Source organism: Rhopalosiphum padi, chromosome 1 (genome assembly GCF_020882245.1).
Source record: "Rhopalosiphum padi isolate XX-2018 chromosome 1, ASM2088224v1, whole genome shotgun sequence".
Lineage (NCBI taxonomy): Eukaryota > Metazoa > Arthropoda > Insecta > Hemiptera > Aphididae > Rhopalosiphum > Rhopalosiphum padi.
Genome location: NC_083597.1, coordinates 91849365 through 91872047, shown reverse-complemented (window position 1 = coordinate 91872047; position 22683 = coordinate 91849365). Strand labels below are relative to the sequence as shown.

At 29.7% G+C, this 22683-nt stretch overlaps 1 protein-coding gene across 6 annotated transcripts in view; it reads left to right on the top strand.

The window, feature by feature from the left end:
- The window catches only part of LOC132918247 (semaphorin-2A), a 355196-nt gene that overhangs the window by 301552 nt on the left and 30961 nt on the right, over positions 1-22683 (top strand). For all 6 annotated transcript variants that reach the window (XM_060979390.1, XM_060979387.1, XM_060979388.1 and 3 more), the window contains one exon: positions 119-170. In XM_060979390.1, coding sequence (XP_060835373.1) covers positions 119-170 — 52 coding nt within the window. The remainder of the gene's footprint in view (positions 1-118; positions 171-22683) is intronic.

The following is a 22683-nucleotide window of genomic DNA, read 5'->3' as shown; positions in this document are numbered from 1 at the left end:
ACAGGCCCTTGTCTATTACAGTACTAATCACCTTAGTGCTCCCGCCCTTCTTGAACATTCAAGCATTCGTACTTCGTTAATTAATTAATAATATAACGTTGGTTGATTTGGTTTTCAGGGATCACGTGTACCGGCTGAACTTGAGCAACATCAGCCACTCTAGCTGCAAGGTACGTACAAAGTATTAATTATTCTTGAACGTTATAAGTAATAACCTAACTATTTTTACATTAATAACTTATTACACTAGATTAAAATAATTTCAAATAAGTATTTTGGAGTGTAAACAAAGAATGTAAGCACCCTCGCTACACGCCCATTGCGAATTGTTGTAATAATGTAGGTGCTTATTTAAAATAAAATGTACTTATCTCATAAACTTCACTAAATATGATATAACATGTTACGTGTATTTACATACCTAAAACGTATTTAAAAAGCTTATTTAGGCTCTTCTAGATTTAATCGAATTCGTATTTCAACTGATTGAAGTGCTTTAAATCAACAACTTTTAACAAATATGTCTTATTATATTTTACAATATCACTTATCTTATGCTAACATCTGAATAGATACAGACGATACAGTATTTAACAAAAATTAAAAACTTGAACATTAGAACGTCTTACTTGTAGGTGAAAAATACTTTAATTTAGTACGTAAAAACGATTATAATATAATTATTCTGAATGTTTTTCACTCAAACTACTAAAACTATTTCAAATTGTTAAATTAATGATAAACTTGGTTAGGTACTTATATTGTACACTTCAAAGATTAATATATTGAAAATAATCTAATAATATTCATAAGTACATTTAATTTTCAAATCTTTTCAAAATTACTTCAACGGATAAAATTATTTTAGGTTATACTCGTAGCATCAGAATAATCCACAATATCAAATACCTTAATACTTTCAAGATCTCAAAAACCTTTATAACCTATGTATATATACTACAAGTACTGAATATTTAGTACTAATTTATATTAATTTAGTAATATTTTGTTACCGCTTTATGCATCCAAGTTGATTAAATTATTTAGTGTTACATTATAATATGTTCAGAATATAAGCCCGAAAATATTAGTTTTAAATGTTTTAATATACAAAATAATCTTATAATTAAACAGAATGTCATAAATATATTGGTAGCTATAGAATATGCCATCTACGTAATTACCCGAAGTTTGTTACATGTACTTATGATACTTAAACATTTAATATAGTATTGACTACTCACCTTCAAACATCGTTGAACATATTTTATTGAGTTGCAAATATTTTTATAAATATTTGATATTAATATTATGTGTTTTTTTTAAATTGGCAAATTGGCGCTTCAAGCCAAATGGATCACATTCCACACTATTTACCTTATAATATGTAAATATACATATTCGTGTAAGAACGATGTGTCTGTATGTGTGTGTTTTTATTAAGAAATGTTATATTACTATAAATTTTAATAGTATACGAACATTTTATTTATATTATGATTCCTAGTAAAATGTAAAATAAACAACTATTATTATAAATGGTACATCATGAACCTAATATTATTTTCTGGAAGAATATCGGAATAAAAAAACTATGTTACTGAATAAAGACTGACATAATTTATATACATATTATGTGTTCCATACACTTATAATATAAAACTAATAGTGCTTGTATACATTTAATTGTAAGTTGCAACCGATGAATACACGTTATACAAAAAACGAATGCCATTTTCTTGTAAAATTATTTCAATTAAACTTCCTTTTTTTAATTTTATTTGTTACGAGTCAAATTTTAGAAATATATTTTTATAATTAAAAAAAAGTATAGGTACCTATAGTAGTCTTAATATCCGTTTTAGTTTTAATATCCTCGTTACTTTTCGTTGGGAATTGTTTTAAGGAAATTATTTATTTACCTGAGGGGATATTTAAAGAGTTATTAATGCTAATAACTTTTCAGTTAAAAAAAATGCCTGACAAGGAGACGGTGAATAACAAGTAATAGGGAGCTTTTGTGGCGAGGAGGAGTAGGAGGAGATGTTCTCGGCGTTTCGAACTAATTTCAAGTTGAAAGAACATCCCGAAATTAACGGTGCTCTCATTTACACGGCGAAGCAATTGTGGCAAATTAAAATCTTCAAAATTCTCACTTTGGTCGTACATCAACGGTGCAACCTAATTGCATTCCCAGGCTCGCGCCCGGTGAGCCTTTGACCGCATGTAATTGCTAGGCATAAATCACAAGTCCTGTTTAACCTCGTTTGGAGAATATGGTAGAGGCAAGAAGTGGGAGAGATGAAAATTTCAGTATTTACGCGCATGTACGGCGAAAGGGTCAAAGGTCATAAATTTCAAAAGCTGCACTGGTCTCATTTATCGTTATTAATATTACATTATACATATTATAAAAAAATGTATACATACATATATGTACATAGTAAAAAAAAAACAACCTAAAAATATGATAAAGAGAAAACCCGACTTTTCACTCACCTGAGGCCATTTATTTTGAACTTTTATTGAATTAAATTCGTACAGTACACTATAGGTGAAAAAAAACAATGTTACTGTATCGTACTCGTATTTTTCTAAACAAGTTTAAATCCCCCGAGGTTGCCGCATCGTAGCACTATAAATCGTAATTAAAATAATAACTTATGGCCAGCAGCTACAATGTAGGTACGTAATGATCCCAATACTACGCTGATACTTTGATGGATACACACAGCGATATTTTATGTGGTCAACCCTTTTAGAATTACCAACTATATAATGGTGGTCAGTTCAGGAATGTTATGTACCGAAAATCCATAAAACGGCCAATACGTCTTTAAACATTTAAACCTATAAGGCTTCTATCTGCCTCGCTGCCGTATAATAATATAATGTAACTACCTCACTACATATACCGTGACTATCATTGCTGTTTCTATATAGGCGCATATAGGCGTGTATACGCACATACACACACATATACCGAACCACAGAGTAGCAATGACATTAGAGTCGAGCTCCTCTCGGTAATTCGTCCGATAGGAAACGGTTTGCGGAAAACTTTTTTACCGACTTCTCTCCTCACGGTGTCTATCTACGTAGTATTATGCCCGACTAAACATACAAACCCGCGCACAATATTCTATATTTGGGTCTGGAGTAAAATAGTTACGATAACAAATAATTATAGCTAATGGAAACATTTAATTACTTACCATCGCTGATCATCCATAAAAATAATGAGTATTTAAAATTTTATCATGGGTTTATCATAGGAATTTAAAAAAATATATTTTATGTTACTAATCGGGGCTTACAAATTGATATCAAAAATTTGCCCGAACCATTCGTAATGCTCTCCCCCACCCCCTAATACACATGGTGCACATTGTACATAAGTGGAATTTAATCCAGAGGGTGAATTTTTAACATTCATTATTTTAATATTGGCATTTGAATAAAGTAGAAATTATTGTCATTATTATTAAACATTGTGCCATTAGTCAGAGCTTTTTATACAAACATTTTATCATGTTTCCATTGTGTTATAACAATACCTATTTTTCTTCAGAAAATCTTAGATATAACCTCGTAGTATTCAAATTTTAATTATAATTTTTACTATTAATGTAACGAATACCTAGCAACACCAGAATACATATAAAAAACCAACTGCTATAATTATCTCTTAATAATTTACTATTTTTGAACCAATATAAATAAATAATTTTATTATAATAATCATAAATATGGAGTGCACGTAATAATATCATAATGTACTAGACAAATTGTGGATTGGGAACTATCGCAGTTATGCACAGTCATTTTATTTTTTATATTAATTTCTCTGCTGATTGGTGACTAAAAAAAATATTTTAATAAAAACGATATCGAAATATTTTAATTTAATACGTAGTACAAAAGTTTCATCTGAAAACGTATTAAAACCACGGATCGTATAACGTAATTTAATGTTGAATCCGAATCATTTTACGTTTGGAATGTTTTATTAGAAGGAGGTTCATCATCGAGGTATACGTACTTTTCGTACAAGAATTCATTTTAAGTAACTATGCCGAATCTCTCAGTCGTCTCGTTGCCAAAAACACGGTCGACGATTTGCTGATTTTCCTTAACGAAGTTTTGTCGAATGGTACAAATGAGAGTTAAGCGTGAGAGGAGGGTGCCTCAAGCGAAAGAAACTTGTTCGTCGCGTACATACGTTTTACGTGCGTGAATACTTGAAGCGGTCTAAAGAAGTTTACCGCTTTACACTTTCCAAAATATGACGAACTACGTTTCAACATGTTCTCATACCTTCATTAATTGCATTTAAAACCAAAAATTGTAAACTTTTGTTACCCCCAAGTGAACACAAATTTTTATCTTTTTACTTTTTAAAAATACATATTTCAGTAACACTAATAATTCATACAATATTTCAAGAATAAATCATAAGGTATAAGTAAATAATTTTCAGGTAATTACTGTTGAAGGAAACTTTTTAATAATAAAAAAAAAATGTCTTAAACTATTATGTGACCAAATTTTATATTTTATACACTTATTTCATGATGAAAATAATATTATCAGGTACCCTATATCTCAATCCGCGTTGTACAGAGTTGTTTACGTTTAAATAAATACAACAAGTACTTATTGAATTACGTTAATCCTCAAGTATAAATTTAAAAAAAATGTATTAATTTATTGTATAGTAATATTAAATATTCATGTGTGTAAAAACTGTATCCGCTCTAACGACTGAAAACAATTAATTAAACAGATTAATGTATTTCTATAACCGTCATACGTGCAAAAAGTACATCATAATATTATACGTATTTCATGAAAGAGATACGCGAACAAAAGTTTTGAAAACGAATTGAGCTGTACGGGACCCAAACAAAATACACAATAACTATGGTTTCATTACATCCATTTTTACTGCATGTTTTTGCCTGCAAATTAAATTTTTTCCAAACACACGGTGCGCCGTCTAACGTGTAAAAATCAAATTTGACCAATTTAATGACGACTCCCGACCGCGCATAAGCTAAATTGTCCCGGTCGAAGGAAAATCCACCCAACCATTATAAACCTTTTTGTATATGTTTTTTTACGCATAGAGTGTCTGTAAAGGGTTCATTAGTAACGCGGAACAATTTCTTTTAATGAGACACTCGTAACAAGTTTTCTGGTAGACAGTGATATTGTTTCGCCGACGACCAATGACACAAAAAAGAAAACCATAGCAAAAAAATATTGTAGTACAATTTTTTTTTCTCTTATCGAATTAGACCAATGGATACTGGATAGTATTCTTTGCAATACGATAAAAATCAGTAAACTTGTGTTCTTTTTAACTTCTCCATTAACGATGAAAAGCCTTTGGCATCGAATTCATATTTTTACCTTCTTAACAACGATTGATAGTAATTTGTTTAAAATACATCTATACGAATGACTTCGTAAGTCGCGAGAACTTAATTTCAAGCTTTGGTATATTATGTTTGTACATTTTTCATTACCCTCTCAAATTATTACTATTATTTTTGCGAATAAGAATGTTTCATCACTCGCCCCATAACCGTCACTACAGACCATGTCCCAACTCATTCCATCTTCCGTCAAAGACCGAATGAACTGTTATGTCGGAAAATAAGCTGCGGCCGAGTAAATGAAAATCTACGGCGTGCAAAGAGTGAATAGAGAGAAAAATAAAAGGAAACGAGACTTGTTGCAAATTAGTTTTACCAGAAGAGAAATTTCAAAAACAGTAATGAGAAGGTTAGTATACTGTTCTATCATCCCTTTCAGATTTATCAGCTTGAATACGGTATTAACGTATAGATTTAATACAAGTAGGAAGACAAAAAAAAATATATTAAAACACTTTTTATACTTTTTTTTTAATTTTGATCTTACGATTATATTACTTATAATTTTACTTTCACCGCATTATTAACAAGTCTAATTAATATTTGTGTTTTATAATGAGTAGAAAGGTTTTGTCTCTATGTCTTTTTTTAATTAATAATCTTCTTGTCTGGTCTCATTGGTCAAAGTAAAAAATGTAATTTTTATTAAATATGTATAAAATATAATAAATATAAAATAACTTTAAAGCTAAATAATCGTGACTCGTGAGTGATATATGCTATAGGTACTGCAATTTAAATTGAAATCAATTGGTTTTCGAAATTTCAATGAATTACACTTTTATAAGAATTTTTTTATTTTTAAACAATAAATTAAGTAATCTATGTAAAATAATATTCATTGTATTTTTTTTATCTATTTAATTGCGGTTTTTTAGCATTGATTACTTTAATTTTCATTCATTCAAATGACTAATATTGAATAACATAAAAATAATTATTAAATCTTATGATAATAATAATAATATGACGTAGGATGTTAATGCTTTGTCGACGTATTTAATCAAATCGAATAAAATCGATTTCATAGCCACGGTTAAGTTAGGTTAGGTATACTACAGAAGTAGGGTAAAACTACGGATTTGGTTCTGGATATATTAGCTTCGAATTGATTGGTCAATCCAATACAATAACGAGACGTCTTTTTCGTCGTAAAAACATAGGAACCAAACGTCATAAAGTGAGTACATAATGATATGTCGTATATGCGGATTTTCTTTATTTTTTTTTCTTGGAGGGAACGGAAGGCTATTTTTATTGGTCTGGATGGAGTCGAAAACGTCCGCGAAACGGCGCCGGCAGAAAAAAGGAGATTCGAATACTGATAAGTAAAATCCTCCCGCCGGCCTATCATTAAACGACCCGATATATTCAGTCGCAGCGATGATATCGAAATCCCTTAAAGACCTACCCTCTCCACACGCACCAAATACCACCGACTCGGGCAGCCTCGACCAACCGTTCACGCATATCCTATTTGCGGACTCCGAGATGTTATTATATTAAACTAAGAGTTTGGATCTCATCCTAAAACTGTTTATTGCTCTTTTAACGCTACTGCAGCTGCAGTTGCAGCATTTCTTTTGCATCTCTCTCTCCCTCACCCTTTTTAACTCTCTCACTTTCTTTTTTTGTCGCTTCCTTGTTGATAATATAAAACTCGTGCACTTGTCTCTTGATGAAAACATTCTCAATGATAGAATGATAAAACATGATAATATGATCGATTTCTATTATACATTATATTTATATTTATAATATATAATATTATTATAATATATAGTATGTATATTATATCATTATCTTCCACTCATCCCCCGAACGTGGCCGTCCCCAAAACACGGTGGGGGTCTTTTTTCGCGAGCAATTTCCGCGACGACAATTTATCAACGGCAACCGTCCTGACAGTTATACGTGCCCCATTAGCTCCAGAATAACCTTATATTATTATACCGCACTGAAAGTGTACCTTTATGTGTATACGTGTATAACACGTCTCGCACGTTCTTGGATCTGTTCGGTTTTTCACGTGGCTCGAGATAATATAATTAATTATTTCCGACGGTGGTTCGTGTCCCGCGGCAAGGAAGATGATTTTTTTCCTTCCGCTGAATTAGATTTATACGTAATATATAACAAGTATAATACAGGATAGTCGTATATACCGCGTTCACGTGTATCATAAAGATTTTTTTCTGTAATCAAAAAATCCGTGTTAGTTTTGAATTTTGATCGTAGTTCTAATTTTTTTTTTTTTTTTTTTAGAAAATATGCAATCTGTACACAGAACGTTTGTATAATAAACATATTATATTATAGCACATAGATTACGTAATGTTGGTGGGAAATAACATATGTGGAGATGCTGTCCATTAAGGGAACTTCAATTGGTGCCAAAAATTATATTATTTTATATTTGATTTTGATGTATTCGATAAGTATAATAGTCAAATTCGTATTATTTTACTATTACTTGATCACTTAAACCTGTTTTGAATTACGTGTTTTTGTGTTTAGATTCAAACAATAAATTATAATTTTTAAATTTCATATCGCCATGATTTCACAAGTCTCTTTATTGGTCACTCGTCATACTATTACCGTCGCGAAATTAATTTTACAATCTAAAGAACACAATGCACTGATCGGTATCTCATTTTTTTTTTTCTTAATTATTACGCCTCTTGGCACACCAAGCAAAGCGTTTATATTTCAACAGTAGGCCGTTATTAAAATTAATTGTATATAAAAACCGTATAATTTGAAATAAATACAAATAGCATTTAATTATTTGGCATACGATTCCAGTTTCATTTGAGTTGTATAGATCATTTAATTTAAATTTATGATTTAATATAGAAATAAACGCTCTTTTTAATTAATTGATAATTAAAATCTTTTTTTGAATATCATCCAGAACATAACCTGATTGTAACATGTATTATCATAATATTAGAGCAATTTATTATTATGTATCTAAATTAATTTTTATACTGTGTATTTAATCTAATTGATTTCTTGTATTTGCTAAACAAATAATTTTGTTATACGATAAATTCATAAAAATGAATACTTGTTTATTCTTACGTAATTTTTTACGAACAATTAAATATATCTATTGGTCTTTGGTACAATAATTTTATTAAAATTTGAATACTCCACTCAAAATCTAAAGTAACATATATAAATAATAAATTAATACATAATGTATTAGTGCACTACATTTTACACATTTTAATAGTAACATTGTAATTGTTATTAATTTCTAAATATTTTTGTTTAAGAAATATAATATTTTCTGTAAATTTTCTTTAGCCTATTGGCCATTTCTAATAAATGCTTAGTAAGAGTGAATAAAATTTGTTGGTGTTAAGAAATAAATTTAAGTGCCATTATAAAACATTCTCTATAGCAGTGTTATTGATCATTGCGTTTTCTTAAAATTATTATTTAAATGTGTAATTATAAATTATACAATAAACAGTTGGTAGTATTCTACATCTACATATGTAAATGTAACCCATAGATGAAGCGTTCCGTCAAATGTCAAATAAACGTCTAACAGTAAAATTGAAATATTTATATTTTTGTTTCAAATAAAAAGAAGAAGTTTAAAAAGTCGTTTCAAAAAAAAAAACATCAAAACAAAATTTAAAAATGCATCTTGTACACAAAAATTGAAATAGGTAAATAATATATTGTGTGGAAATCGTACCGCCATCAAATAATGTTTTTCTAGTGTATACTGTAAACCGTTTCTTAAAAGAAACGTTTGATTTTTATCCTCAAATTACGTTCGTACATTTACGTTTGCGATAACGCTTCGTAGCTATCACGTCGTATCGCGTGTAATATATCACAATCATGGCGCACATTACAATAATAATATACACCTAAAATTAACGTCCTATTAACGTTTTAATTGTTATTTAGTTACGCATAAAATGTCATTCCACCGATAAAACCGAGCTGCCACGCGTCGGTCATCTTCGTACCCCCTCTACCGCATCCCAATTTGTCTTGTTCACCCCGAAGATCGATATAAATATTGCACTATTTTTCATTTAAAACGGCGTGCACGAGTAATACGCGCGACGGTCGCTACTGTATTTGCAAGCCGTTATTAAAGCCGCAAAAATCATTAACCAAACCCCTTCAAACGTATTCCGCAACGACAATTGGACCGGGCAAATTGAAACATGCCTACTAATAGCCGGGGAAGTATTTATTTATAAACATTGTGTATATTATATATATATATACATTTTTTTTCCCTGTACCCGATTTGCCGTGCCGCTCTAACCGCGGTCGTGTGGTATAGTAAATAAAATTTTATTGCGGGACAATTCACAATAAATATAAGGCCGCAGAGCTTTTATTGTAATTATTGTCGTCCCTGATCGGTGCAGTGTCGCCGTGCTCGCGGCCTTCCCTTCGGATATTTTACGACGGGATATTTGCACCAGAATAACACCCACCCCACCTCAAGCGAAAAAAACTACTCATATAATCTATATATATATTATCTACTATTGGCGTATTACCGTCAGCCGTAAATTAAACGAATAGCTTATTAAACTGATATATCCCCACTTCCTCCTCTGCTAAAGTAGGTGCACCGAGTATATATACATGTTATATATTAGGGCGATGCACTGTGCAGGATTTAAGCCGACGTTTCGTCCGGTCGCCACGAATATTATGGAAAAACATTCGGCAGCCCTCCACGGCGTTGGCGGGGTGGCGGTCTTGGCCGTCCCTCCTATCGTATAACGAATCCCGTTCCAGAGTGAAAATAACAATAATATCGAGTAATAGTAATAATAAGTCTCGTCCGTTTCTCCCCTAGGGCGGTACACGGGTAATATATTACAATATTTTATCGTCGAATTTTTAAAATAAAATCACATTTAATTACGATAATCCCATTTAAAATGGACGTTTTTATTTGACATCGACGGATGTAAATATCCTGCAGTGTCGTTTATGTATTCTATTAATTATAGGTACTACCCTTTTATTCGTTTGTTTTCGTTTCTATTATAGTGTTAACGTTTGTCTTCAATCGATATTCGATAGTAAAGTATCATGTAAATTATTTTGTCTTTATATTTTGATAAGTTATTTTTAAAATAAGTACTTACGTGTATATTTTATTGATGTATGCATATCGATTTTACTTAAATTATTTTTTTTAATGTATTTTTATAAATATTGATCAAATTTTTATCACTAATAATAAATTATCTTTTTAAAATCTTAAAAATTAAAATTTTGAAACTCGAAATGTACCGCATACCTATACTTCAATCCAACTACAAATCATGTTATGGTTTTCAGTAATAATATACATTGAAATAAAATTTTAAAAGTAACATAAAATATACGCAACAAAAACACTACTTCCCCTATCTACGAATAGGTATTCTTTTGATTATATATATTTTTTTATAACCAATGTGTTGAAATTCAATTTTAGATTTCAATTTCATCGTAGTCGTCGTTTTCAAGTTCCATCCGTGAGCCCATTTGTGTTCGAAAGAAATTGTATTATTTTTAAACTTCGCAAAGAATAACTTGTTACAAAAATATATTCACATTTTCCCCTTAAACGACTTATCTTACTTATTCTTTACTTTTTAAGAAATTCTTTTTACATTATCAGATTTGTGTGTTAAAATAAACAACAAAAATTAGATAATGTTTAAGTTTATGCTCAATAAAAAAAACATTAAATCTTATGTAAATATATTGTATAGGTAGTTATTATGTATATTATGTTATGTTTAAATGGAGAACAAAAAAAAAAGGTTTTTAATAGATTGAATAACTTTACTTTCATTTTTTACTTAATATTTTCTTGAAATTAAACTTATACGATCAATAATAGTTCATCTTTCTTTGTCAAATTTGTATAAAGTTACTATATATTTAGATAAGACCTAATCGAAAGTCAGGTCAATCTTCTATAGTCTATATAGTTTCTATATTGACCTTCCTAATGGATTATATATAAGTCTGAGACTAAGAAAGTATTATTACAGGATTACACTTTATCACTAAGTAATTAAATACATAGTTTCTAAACTAAATACATAATATTATATTTCTATCTCAGCCACGTTTCTGTAAACATTATTATAAATAAAAACTAAATTCTCAATAATAGCTTAGAATTATCATGTTACAATAATTACACATCTATAATATGGGCACCTTTATCGTGTTTAAAAATAAATAATAAAATATTTTATAATATTATCTAAAAATCTGTGGTTCTATTTTTCTGTAACTGATCTGGAAGTCTGCAATCTATAATGGTTTTCGCTACCAAAATAAGGAAATACAAAAATGCATTATGATTTTTTAGTTATCGATAAGATTATAATATAATAATTGAAATAAGCTATTAATCATTTTTACTTTACAGCATGTAAGTAAATTACTATGTAAATATTTATTTTCACCCAACATTTTACAATATATTAACCACGTAATATATTGCCGCACCAATAAATTGATACTGCGTTGAATTGACGATGATGAATTATTAACGTATGCCACAAATTTGTGGTACTACACTAAATTGAACACTTCGTATTTCTTGTATAAGCTTTACTATATTATATATATATATATATTTAAACATAATTCTAAGGTATTAAAAAATAATTAACTTAATGTTTCGATATTGTTATTGCATAAATTTGATCCATTTCAATTAGGTGTAGGTATACATATTTTAATATCTATGATACTACAAGTCTTATTTTAATAAAAATCATAATTTTTATTATAAATAAAAATAATATAAACATAATGTAAAATAATAGTGGCATTAATTATGATTTTTATCATTCAAAAATAAATCTTTTTTTTGAGATAAAAAAAAACACCTATAAGTCAATTCATAGTACGTGATGTTGTACTTATCCAATGATAGTCTATATTTTAATCTGACCTGGGGTTGTTAATACAGTTACATTTAACTAAATTGTATACAATTAATTTTTATGTAATATATCGTATTGTTTTAATTGTAAAAAACAATTATTTTTTCTTGCAATTTCCATATAGTTTTATAGTAACTTCGGAATGAAATTTTATTTTATTCTATCAAAAATGGTTTGTATAATATTTAATTTCTTATACCTATTAGGATATTTATTATTATTTAATAATAATTATGGTATTATAAATTCTACTTGGAATTTATTTTTAAAGATAATAGTTTCTCGATTTATTTTTATAAACTGTATAGTCAAAATGTGATGTTAAATATTATCTATTAAATTAATTATTATCTAATTAATTTCTAATTATTTATTTCAAGTAAATTCATTTTTCCAGATCAAAAATGAATAATTTAATTTATTCTTTAAAATAGATTATGCGTTCTTAAATTTTTAGAAGTTTAAATATATTATTTTTTTTATTTAATATAATCGATCTTACTTTTTAGAAGTTATAAATATATAATCCGATAGTATATCCGACAGTTAGTATTTAATTCTCGAATCTTGGTTTCCGACACTTGAGAAATTTAGTGTCTAAACATAATATCCTGTATAATATATTTATATATAATATATATATTGTGGTCGCTATCCTTACACCTATTGTGTTTTAATAGAGTTAATATTTTATGTCACTGTAGAGAGTAAATTCTCGCCTAGAATTTATACGCAATGACTTAGTTATATTATACTTTTTATACTGTAAAGTTTCACGCAAAACGTCTAAGGTTACGACAACGGCAATACGTATCTTGTGGATAGATCTGTAGCGACCATTATCACGTCCAACTATATTATAAAGCTACAGCGATAGAGATATTTGAAAAAAAAGTTAAGAAAATCATGAAAAATTCGCCTAACAATTTAATTTTATAGTCGCTAAAAAAAAAAATTCTATTATCCAAAACCGAAAACGACCTAAGATGGGAAACCTTAACAACACGGTTAGGTATGTAGCTCGATGCGAACGCGCGTGATTATCGACATAATAATTATTATTATTATTTCTACTACTATTATTATTATTATTATTGTTACAACATTCCGGTTCATTATCCGTTCACGGTCGGATCGTTTCGTTCGCCCGGAGGTTACGCGCACCGCTACCACCGCTACATGCATGTATGTCATGTACCTACTACGCCTAGCGCGCTCGGTAATTCACCTGATGACAGTAAAATAATAATAATAATATATTATAATATAATAATAATATATACCGCATCGAATCTCGTCGGATTGTCAAAGGCACATAATACGCCTTGAATTGTTTTTCTTACATTTTCGGTTATATTTTTTTTCACTCGTTTAATCCGCCTCCTGATATTATTACGTTTGTTTCGGTTATGCTAAGCGCACTTGTACAACTATACTGATGGTTGCGAACGGCATAATACCCGATTGCCCGATTGCAAGTATACGTGTATGTGTGCGTGTGTGTGTGAGAGAGAGTTTGCATTTGTTGGTGGTTTATTTGCACATCAAACTCACTCGTCTCCGCCAGCAAGGCAAAACGCTCTTTGATTACCCAACGCTAACCCTATCTTGCCGTCACGACTGTATATACTCTTACTCATCCTCTCCTATATATCTAACCCTCTTTTAGACTGTTCCGTGCGTCTTACTATAATAAAGTGCCTTGAAACCGCTCGGGTCCATTATTTTCACGACCAAATCCCGCCAAAAACTTAATGTATATATTGTATAATACGGTTCGAATCGTTGTGTACACTGAAAATTCGGTTCCCTATGCAAAGTTCGCTGTTATATGCATTGCAAACTAAATACGATAATCATTTACCTAAAACCAATATAAATATTATTAAAATTATTATTTTGCAACTAACGTAAACAGTAATAAACTAGTAAAATTTTATTTTTTTATTTAATCTGTGGACGCATGTTATATTAGCATTTAAGTTAAGACGAGAGTGGTGGTTAAACATTTAAAAAATACTGAATACAGCAGTTCCCTATTTATGTGGAATGTTTTCAGTGTTTGAACACCCCACAAGGCAACAACAAAAACATTTTTACCTTCACTGATTATTTTTATTTAAATATAAAAATTAACATTTAAATATTAAACGCAAACTTAAAATGTCTTAATAATTATAATTGTCTTGTTATTAACATTATTTCGTTAAAATTAAAATTAAATCTTTAATTATGCATCATATTCGTTGATATAGATAATAAATTATATTATAAAACTGTACAATGATTACCAATAGTTGATATTATCGATAACGATGCTCGCAGAATATTTTATTTTTAAATATTTATGCAATTTTTTTCCCCATTATTGTAATGTTATAGTTAAACAAGCGTTTAAACTCTTTAACATATTTTAACCAACGCCAAAAAAATAATTAACTACTAATTTTTATTAAAAATCTTAGGCGTTTAGTATAATATGTAAGCCTTCAATTTTATTTGATGAATTTTGCCTTAACGAATATTATAAAGGTTTTTGCGTACAAATATTTTCACGCAAGAGTATGTAAAACAGGAACTGGTTCATACTATGCACAAGCAATAACATACATTTTCCGATTAAACGGTGCTGTTCTAGAAAATTATGTACGATATAGTCACTACTAGTAGATAGGTATAGATAGGTAAGCGCGACCATCATCATACACAGACGACGGGGATGAGAGTTTCGCAGTTGAGATTTTGTCAACGTCATCTCGTGAATAAAACATTGTCCAACGCTCGACTGGCCTTTGTGAATTTTTTTCGCCTACTATCTCCCTCGGTCTTTTACGTTTCGAAAACCCTATATATGCGCGCATTTACATGTTATTGAGGTTGTATTTTGTGCTGTGTCGGAATAATTCATTCGTATATTATACGTCGTAGGGATTCTTTTGTGCAGATGTTATGGAATAATTTGTCCAGAGATTGCGGTGGCAGTGGGTTTAGTAGTCTATACCGTATATTACTCAATATTCATTTGTATACGGAAAATTATATCGCGGAGACGACCCACGTGGGTTTATTTCTACTAACGCCACATACGGCCCTTACATCGGTTGCGGCGAGCTTAATATATAATATATTATTCAGTAAAAAAAAAAAAACTAGAGAATCATCGTGTGCGAGTTTAGTTGTAGAAAAGACAGCCACGTGTGCTTAGTATAGGCGTGGTACAGGTGAAGAGGAGTAGAAGAAAAAATACGATTTTTCTATCCACTTTACTTTATTTTCCTACTCTAGCCGCGTGTGAGTATTATAAGAACGTGTGTGTGTACAACGTCTACGACTACGTAATAAAATGTAATAAGTACAAGACACGAGTACATAAATTTCATAATATAAGCTACACGTTGGTTTATTTTATATTTATACATATTTTTTTATTTATATATACTCGATCTCTTGTATAGTACCGAAGATATAAACGGCAGTAAAGAATAAAATAAGAATAACGCGCGCACAACTTTGCATTAAAATCGCAATTATAGCGATTTCAATTTACGGCCCGGACTGCGTGTTGTTCTGCTGAGATTAAAAATAAACGATTTCCACTCGGCCGTGCCGCCAACACTGCTGTCTCCCTCTCATTATATAACGAAGTGATAACTCACTTCGTTTTATTGGTCCTTTTTGCGCGTATAACCATTTTGGCCTTTTCCCAAAAAACAAATCTCCTCTTCGTTGATTAGTAAATACTTATATTTAATAACTATAACGGGAATCAAATTAACCAACCCCTTGCTACTAAATCCTCGTTGTTTCGGAATTACTAATTTTATCTCAGTATTTTGTAACTATAATTCGTTTTGCGGACAAAATAAATGACGCCAACAATAATAACGTGTATATACCATTTTTAGTTTTTCCACATGAATTTGCTAAGTTAAGGGTAACATTAATCGAACACCAAATTATTTTCATTCCCCGATAAAATAATTCAATTATTTTCTCTGACCAATTAACAATTCATGAGTCTCAATCTACGCTTGTCTTACCCTTTTAATCCGATAACGCGTTCCTTTGCAGAACTTGCTAGAACTATACGTTTACGCCGGTACGCGTCTTATGGGAGTTGGTTTAATTCAAACTCAACCTCCAGTAACGCTTAAGGAATATTTTGATTTCATTTACCCTATGTGTTTTTATTTAAACTTGACTTAAATATTTATTGAAAATATTGCATTATACATTATGCACTCGCCATGTGGTTTATATTATGTTATTTAATAATTAATTTGCGTTACGTCTAATTTAAAAATATGAGTAAGAGTAGTTTTAGTAAGACTAAAACAGATTTAAATAATATACAAGCTTATAATAACTTAAAAAAACAAGTGTCGAGGATTAAAATAAGTATTGTTAAAAAAAAATTGTATGTAAAGATTGTGTAAATAATAATGATTTACGAGCTACGAAGAATTATTATCGTAAAACTTTGTTTGAATAGGTTGTTATATAATAATTAAACCAAACGATATTAAAAAATATTTATTTAATGTAACTTTTGCGTATTTATAAGTAAAGAATAATAATTCATTTAAAACAAAATTTAAAAAAACGATGACGACGTTTTTTGCTCATAATTTTCTGCATGACATTATAATAGATCTATGTATTATAATGTATACACAATACACGTATACTTAAACAGCATATTAAAATGTATTTTTTTTTCGTAACAAATACTGTACCGAGCAAAATGCTGTATTAAGTCCAATTGAGAAATTTAGAATCGCAGTTTTACACGGTTCATTGGGCTCTCTACTTATTAACTTAAAATTATTATGAATCGTACCTCGTTAACGAATAACTATACACCCGCCACTTCGCCGTCGCGGTGCAGTCTCCGCAATGTGAATAATAAATTCGCTTGTCTCCAAGTGTACATAATATGTATAATATATATATAGAAAGAGAGAGAGAGAGAGAGAGAGAGAGAATTGTACACAGAGAGTTTGGAAAACTTTCCGGTAATCCGATTGTTTTCGCCCCATCCCACCCGCTCGGCCACACTGTATCTCGTTCGACCGGGTACAATTTTCTCTCGAGTCGCCCCGCGTTAATCATTGGATCTAATTTCCACTCCCCCCTCCACCATCACTCACTGCCTAGCCCTATCTCTCATCCTCTCGATCTCACTTCGTCTCTCTCCCTCTCTTCGCCGTTCGAGGTAAATTAATGTATCGGGTGTATATTATTGCCGGACGACAAGCGAATCCCGCGCGCGCTTTGGCATCGAGTACGTTTGGCTGAGTTTCAAATTGGACACACCTGACCCGGATGGTGATGAGGGATCAGCGAGGAACGGGGAAAAAAAGTAAAATACTCCCTCGAAAACGGTAAATCAACCCCTTCCCACGGAAACTACGGAAATCACCCGGCTACCGTTCTCGCCCCTCCAGTATCATTCCTTCACATCGGCCGTACCGAAATGTTGCCTTCCAACTAAGGCTATGCCGTTCGGCAGGTAACGGATATGGTGTTTATTTTTTCTTACCCGGGAGTTTAAATAGTGTGTTGTAATTTTCAACGAAACGCGTAAATTTACGTCCGCCAACACATTTCGTTTACGGATTAGGATAAGACTTCGATGAAACATAAATGACTTATTATAATACAATACACAGATTATCTCACAGTGTTTGTCCACCTACGTATCCACCTATACTACGTCTATAAACTCCACAACTTGCTTCCTGCTCAAACTTTAGAACTAGTACGTTAATGTTTTAATACTCAATGGAAATTAATAATTTAACATTTAAAGTATCAACACAAATGTTCTCTATTAATTAGCCCATTTAAATAAAAAACTCGAAAACAACAATTTAATTTTTTTATTTTAAGTTTGGATAACTTGAAAAATACTATAAATTATAATACAAATAATTATCTTGACTCTAATACTAAAATTATTTTCAAAAATATAATATTTAAAAAAAAAAATCATTTACTGGGATAAACACTAACCGGTAAGATACTTAGGATATGTCGATTTTATATTATCATGTCTATACGAACCTATATTTAATATACTTTTATCTTATTTCTTGTTTTATCTTAAAAAACTTTTATTACAAAACTGATGATGGATTTAAATAAATATAAGTTTACATGAGTTATTACACATAGTGTGTAGGACCTTAATATCGCATAATATATGTAATTAATATATGTACATAGCTGGTATTATTTATTGTATTAAGTATACACACACCGTGGAAAATCATTTTATAATCAATATCTTGAATTGCAAGTACAAGTTTTTAATATATTATTCAATAAAATAATTTAACTTACTATTTAATGAATACGAGATGATTATACATTCCTAACAATTATTGTTTTCAATATTATATTATTTTGTACAAGTCATTGAATTGCTAAGATATAATTTATATTATACCCTCTTTACAATCCACAACAACAATAATAATAATAATAATTTTAATTAAAATTGGTTATAACTTATGATTACTATTTAACATTACCTATATAAACCCATTATAAATTTATATTATTGTATATTTATTATAATACAATCCTACAATAGCGATAAATCTAAATAAAAGTTTTCCTAAAAATAGGTATGAATACTAAAATGAAACATTATTTAGGTAAATATAGCGTATAATAATCATTGAGATTATATTTTTGAGACTTCGAGTAAAATTGTAATTCCTAACAAGACCATTTGTTCATTAAAATAAATAGCAACGTCGCGAACACATGACTCAGAGAACAAGTAAATATGTTTTAACCACCTAGACACAAACTCGAAAAGTTGTTCAACAGTTGTATTAAGACATATTCTCTTTAGTTTCCCTAATTATGCATTACAAATTTTCATTTTGTTTGCAAAACACAAGTTTTCACGGGTTGTTCGACGATGTGTACTAAACAATCGTTACATGGCCAAAAGTTTTCGCTAAAATTAATATTTATTAATAAGAAGCGAAAAGAAAATGTTTCCTTAAAATATCTTTCTAGAATAAGCGTTACAGATCGCACGGCTCTTATACTGGCCAATAATATACTTTTCAAAGTAAATATGAAAACTAGTAAGTTTGGTCAAATTTATCGGACATATATATCAGAAATATCTTGAAATTTCTTCAGAAAAATAGCCTTCAAAGAACTTAAAAATTATAAAGGTAAAGATGAGTTAGTTTTATTTTAACTTGGACAGGTCTTATAACAATGACTCACCTAATAAAAACTTTTAAAAAAGACGACAAGGAAATGCGCTTAAAAAGTTTCAACAAAATTTCACTTTGTTATCATTTGTGCTTTTTGTATTCTAATAAATCCATGACATTTAAATGACATCATAACCGATTGAATCTCATTTTTTTTCTTCATCAAAAATACTTACAATGCGCACCATTTAGTTTTTGTCTCGACTTTACAAGTTATCTGATCATAATAAATTGTATATAAAAAACATCTCGTATCTTAATCAAACTTTATACAAAATATATTGCATCGATTGATTTCAAATAAACCTACTATTAGGATATGATTAATTTGAAAATTTGCATTAAAAAAAAAAAAACATAAAAGATAAATATTTATGAGTATTATGTAAAACTAAAAAAATATTTTCCGTTTTCATGTAATATCTATATACAAGACAGTAAATAATATTACGATGAAAGATATCTTAAACAAAAAACTATTTATAATTTGACTTGGAGTGATTTCATGTAGCTAATTTGAATGTAATATATTTATTATTTAGTAATGTATATATTTGATTTTATAATATCATGATTGGTTACTTTTATTTGTACACATTTTTTTTTTTATAAATATATAAAACTTAAAGTAAGAATTAAATAAAATTATTGTCATAAAAAAATAAACTAGTCAGATCTTTTGAAGTTCCCTAGTAATGTAAATACAAAGGGTATTGATATATACAATTTAATTCAAAATTAAAATCAATTTCGTAGTGGTTTTATTTTAAGAATTATAGGTATTTTTTGATTTTTTTGATTTTTAACTATAGACATGAAATGAGTTTATGGTTATCTTCCTCTTATACAAAACTAAATAAATCAAACTCAACAATTATTTAGCTCAAATTACTTTTCAAAATCCTAATCTATAGGGTCTATAAATTGTTTTATTTTTTTCGTAATTCCAAAAAATCATTTTAAACTACCACAAACTTACATTTTTTTTTCAACAGACAGTAAACAAATTTGATCCATTCTAAAATGTTTTCACGTCTTGAAATTATATTGCACCCTCGAAAACCGACAAGGACCGTGATCTTTTACACTCGCAAGGGATTAGGTAAACTTTGCGGTGCATAATTCAAAACGTTGTAATGAGAACGACACCGGAGTTTTTCGTATACTCACTTGGATTCTCATTTCCAAGGTGTTTTAGCCACCGGTAGTTTTCCTTTTTTTTTTTACTCTAAAATTAATGTATGTAATAAAGAGTCGGGAGAATACCATAAATATAAAATAAAATAATAAATAACCACGTAATACGAATGGAAAAATAGAAGGGTGCGAATGGTATAAAAATGACCTTTAGTAATTTAGCTTTTTTTCCAAAAAAGCTGAGAAATGTTGTAATTTGTACAGCGAATAATATTACTATTTAAGCTTTTTCCATTTGTGTTCTAATCGAGATTTATAACAGTTTAAATCGAAAAAAATGATAAAATATTACTTTAAGAACGAGTCGTAAATAATTATTGTCGTACAACTTATTTTTTTTCCAATTACAATATCAAACTTATTATATCATCGTAAGAATGCTGACTGTTTTCACATCCAAAAATCTTGAAGATTAAGTATTGCGGAACGCATGCATTTTTTTCAATACTAACGTTTATTATGTATACCAATAAACCAATACATTAAACCTTAAATAGGATTTCATGCGCGGCAGTGAGTGTTGTTTTTAGATAAACTCATAGTTATAAACATTAAAACAAGTTGGGAATTATTTCGACAATGTACTAAGTTAAAAATAGTTATATTTCCTATGTCGATTAAAAATAATAGTTACGTCATATATTACATCGCAGAGATTCGATTTTGCACGTATGGTGTAAATATATTACCATATTATTTAGTATCCGTGATGGCATCGGGTTGGTACAAACGCGTTTTGCTTTCGGATAGATATAATTATTTGACCCCACAGGTGAATATAGGCATTTCGAGCATGTACGCGGACCAAAGGCCTCATATTTCAGCCGAAAATACAAGGCAGGGGCTTTAATTAAATCTATCTTACCCTCGGCCGACGCCACCGCCGCCATACCGACCACCCCTAGTTGAGGAAAACAAATGCAATTATAATCGCTTTATATACACTACGTACAATAATATGTTCAGCTACCCGGTGTTCGTCAGCTGTGCCAGGTTGGGAGTTCATTTGTGTAGCAATTAACATCGTCATAGGTACATCGCACGCGCTTTAAAGTAATTTCCAAACCTGCGGAGACTGGAAATTTTACTCCCACATTTTCCGGCTTAACGATTTTTTGTTTAGCATATTTTTTTTTTTATTTGAATTCCTATCGTGTTCTTTTTTTTTTTGAGGGTTTTTTAATGGAAGTCAAACGCATTCCACTCTGTAATAATTACTGGAATACTACCGCCACTGACATTTTTGGCCTCGCTATTCCTACGTGAATTGGGAAAAAATCGTTTAAGCATAACAGGCAGAGAAGGATGACGAAGATAAAAAGAGGATGATGTTGGTAATGATGGTAGTGATGATAGATACACGTGTCAGAGTGCTCAAAGGTTCCAAAAAATAATTGGTCGATTGATTTTCAAATTCAATGTTTGTTTGGTAATTTCATTATGCGAATAAACACTTCCCATATTTGTTGGTTGCTGATTCAATAGCTATGAGAAAATAGAAATAATTTCTATTATCCCCTTTTGTGCAAAAATAACACAGACATATAACATATACTAAACAATGTCGAGGGTTTTCCATTTTGCTCGCATTTAAATTTTTGAATTTATATTTACAAAATATATATTATATAGTATGTACACCATTCACATACTGTTTAGTATTTGTAAATGTATACGTGAACTACTGTTTTATGCATTGTGGCAAAATGTTTATTTAAATATCACAATATCACATTACTAGCGATGGAGTATATTATATAATTATCATTTATTTATCATATACTACGTATTTAGTCGGCATTAATTGAAAAATATTATAATTATTAACGGCTTTTTAAAAATGAAAGC